At 64.2% G+C, this 1689-nt stretch overlaps 1 protein-coding gene across 1 annotated transcript; it reads left to right on the forward strand.

Annotated features, from left to right (window-relative positions):
• Nucleotides 1-6: 6 nt before the first annotated feature.
• On the forward strand, nt 7-1687 carry LOC104081803 (transcription factor RelB homolog; the record flags this gene model as incomplete). The annotated part of the gene is made up of 5 exons (XM_009584674.1): nt 7-96; nt 332-423; nt 549-680; nt 1077-1181; nt 1639-1687. Coding segments are annotated over exons 3-5 (254 nt in total), but the record flags the coding sequence as incomplete, so codon positions are not given.
• Between the last annotated feature and the right edge of the window lie 2 nt (nt 1688-1689).

Consider the following 1689-nt stretch of genomic DNA (forward strand, 5'->3'; position numbering starts at 1 on the left):
GCCCTACCGCGTCCACCCCCACGGCCTGGTGGGCAAGGACTGCAGCAATGGGCTCTGCGAGGTCGTTCTCAAGCCCCAGACCAACCCCAAGCACAGGTACGCAACGCCAGGATGAGTCCTGCTGCCGGCAGGAAGCTGTGCTGGGCCGGGGCAGAGACCTTGCACCAGGACGCTGGCGTTGGCTCATGCTGAAGCCAGTGCCGGCAGGAGGAAGGCTGTTTTTTGGGGGGTTCCCTGGGCAGCGGGAGGCTGGGAGGGGCAGGACACCTGGGTCCCCTGAGGTTTTGGATGGGAGGAGCTGCCTCCCCAGCACGTCTCTGCTCCCTGGCAGCTTTAGCAACCTGGGCATCCAGTGCGTGAAGAAGAAGGAGATCGAGGCGGCGATAGAGAAGAAGCTGCAGTTGGGCATTGACCCTTTCAAAGGTGGGGGGGCTCCAGCAGAGCTGTTCCTGAGGGCCGAGACCCTGTTGCTGCGCAGGGACACCTCGCAGGGATGTCCCCAACCCTGCCCTGTGGGGCTGCTGACTGTCCCCTCTCCTCTCTCCCAGCCGGTTCCCTCAAGAACCATCAGGAGGTGGACATGAACGTGGTGAGGATCTGCTTCCAGGCCTCCTACAAGGACGGCTCCGGGCAGACGCGGCACCTTAGCCCTGTGCTCTCAGAGCCCATCTTCGACAAGAGTATGTGGTAGGGAGGGGGCTTCACGTCCCCACTGGGGCCACCAAACCCCCAGAACCCTCTGTGCTCCGGCATCTGGCTCCGGGATGGGTTGGGTGGTGAGGCTGCACCAGCGCGTTCCTCGCCAGGGCCTGGCTCAGGCTGCAGGGTTTGGCCAGGGTTGGTCCCACGTGGCCGGTGGGGATTTGTCCCCCATGCCCAGGGTGGAATGTGTCCCACGGGGCTGGTACCCTGCACGAGGGCTGGCTGGGAAGAGATGATGCCGACGGGAATGTCACCGGTGCTCGAGCCTGGTCCTGGTGCCCTGTCCCAGTCTGATGCCCAGTCCCGGTGCAATGCCTGGGCGGTTTGGGAGCCACCTTGCCGGCTCACAGCTTGAGCCGTGATGCTGCCCGTAGAGTCCACCAACACCTCGGAGCTGCGGATCTGCCGGATGAACAAGGAGAGCGGTCCCTGCACAGGCGGCGAGGAGCTCTACCTGCTCTGCGACAAGGTCCAGAAAGGTACCACGGGCGAGCTGGGAGCCCTGCAACCCCGAGGGCATCTTTGGGGGCCAAATTATCCCTGGAGAAGCCAGGATGGGGGTGAAGGAGGGTGATGAATGCTGGAGCTGCTGGAAAGTTTTGGGGATGGATCCAAATGAGGTTGGGAGCTGGGAGCTGCCACTTCCCCTGGGCTCCTAAACACCCCTGGGTGCTGGAGGGGGGACCCAAGGGGGTCCTGCAGCCTCCCAGGCCCTCTGCTGTAGGGGCAGGGCCCCTGGGCTGGAGGGGGAGGACCCCAAGTCATGATGGAGGGATCCTGGGTGCTTGTGGGACCTGTAGAGGGCAGGAAAGGGGGACCTAGGTGCAGGAGAGGGGACCTCAGGGTGCTGGAGGGTGGACCCCAAGTATCGGTAAGTGATTTTAAGGGCTGGGAGGGGGGCCCACTGCCTCACTGACCCCTCCCCAACCCTTGCAGAGGACATTGCGGTGGTTTTCCGGAAGGAGACGTGGGAGGCGCGGGGGGGGC

This window comes from Fulmarus glacialis, unplaced genomic scaffold, assembly GCF_000690835.1.
Source record: "Fulmarus glacialis isolate BGI_N327 unplaced genomic scaffold, ASM69083v1 scaffold23369, whole genome shotgun sequence".
Classification (NCBI taxonomy): Eukaryota; Metazoa; Chordata; class Aves; order Procellariiformes; family Procellariidae; genus Fulmarus; species Fulmarus glacialis.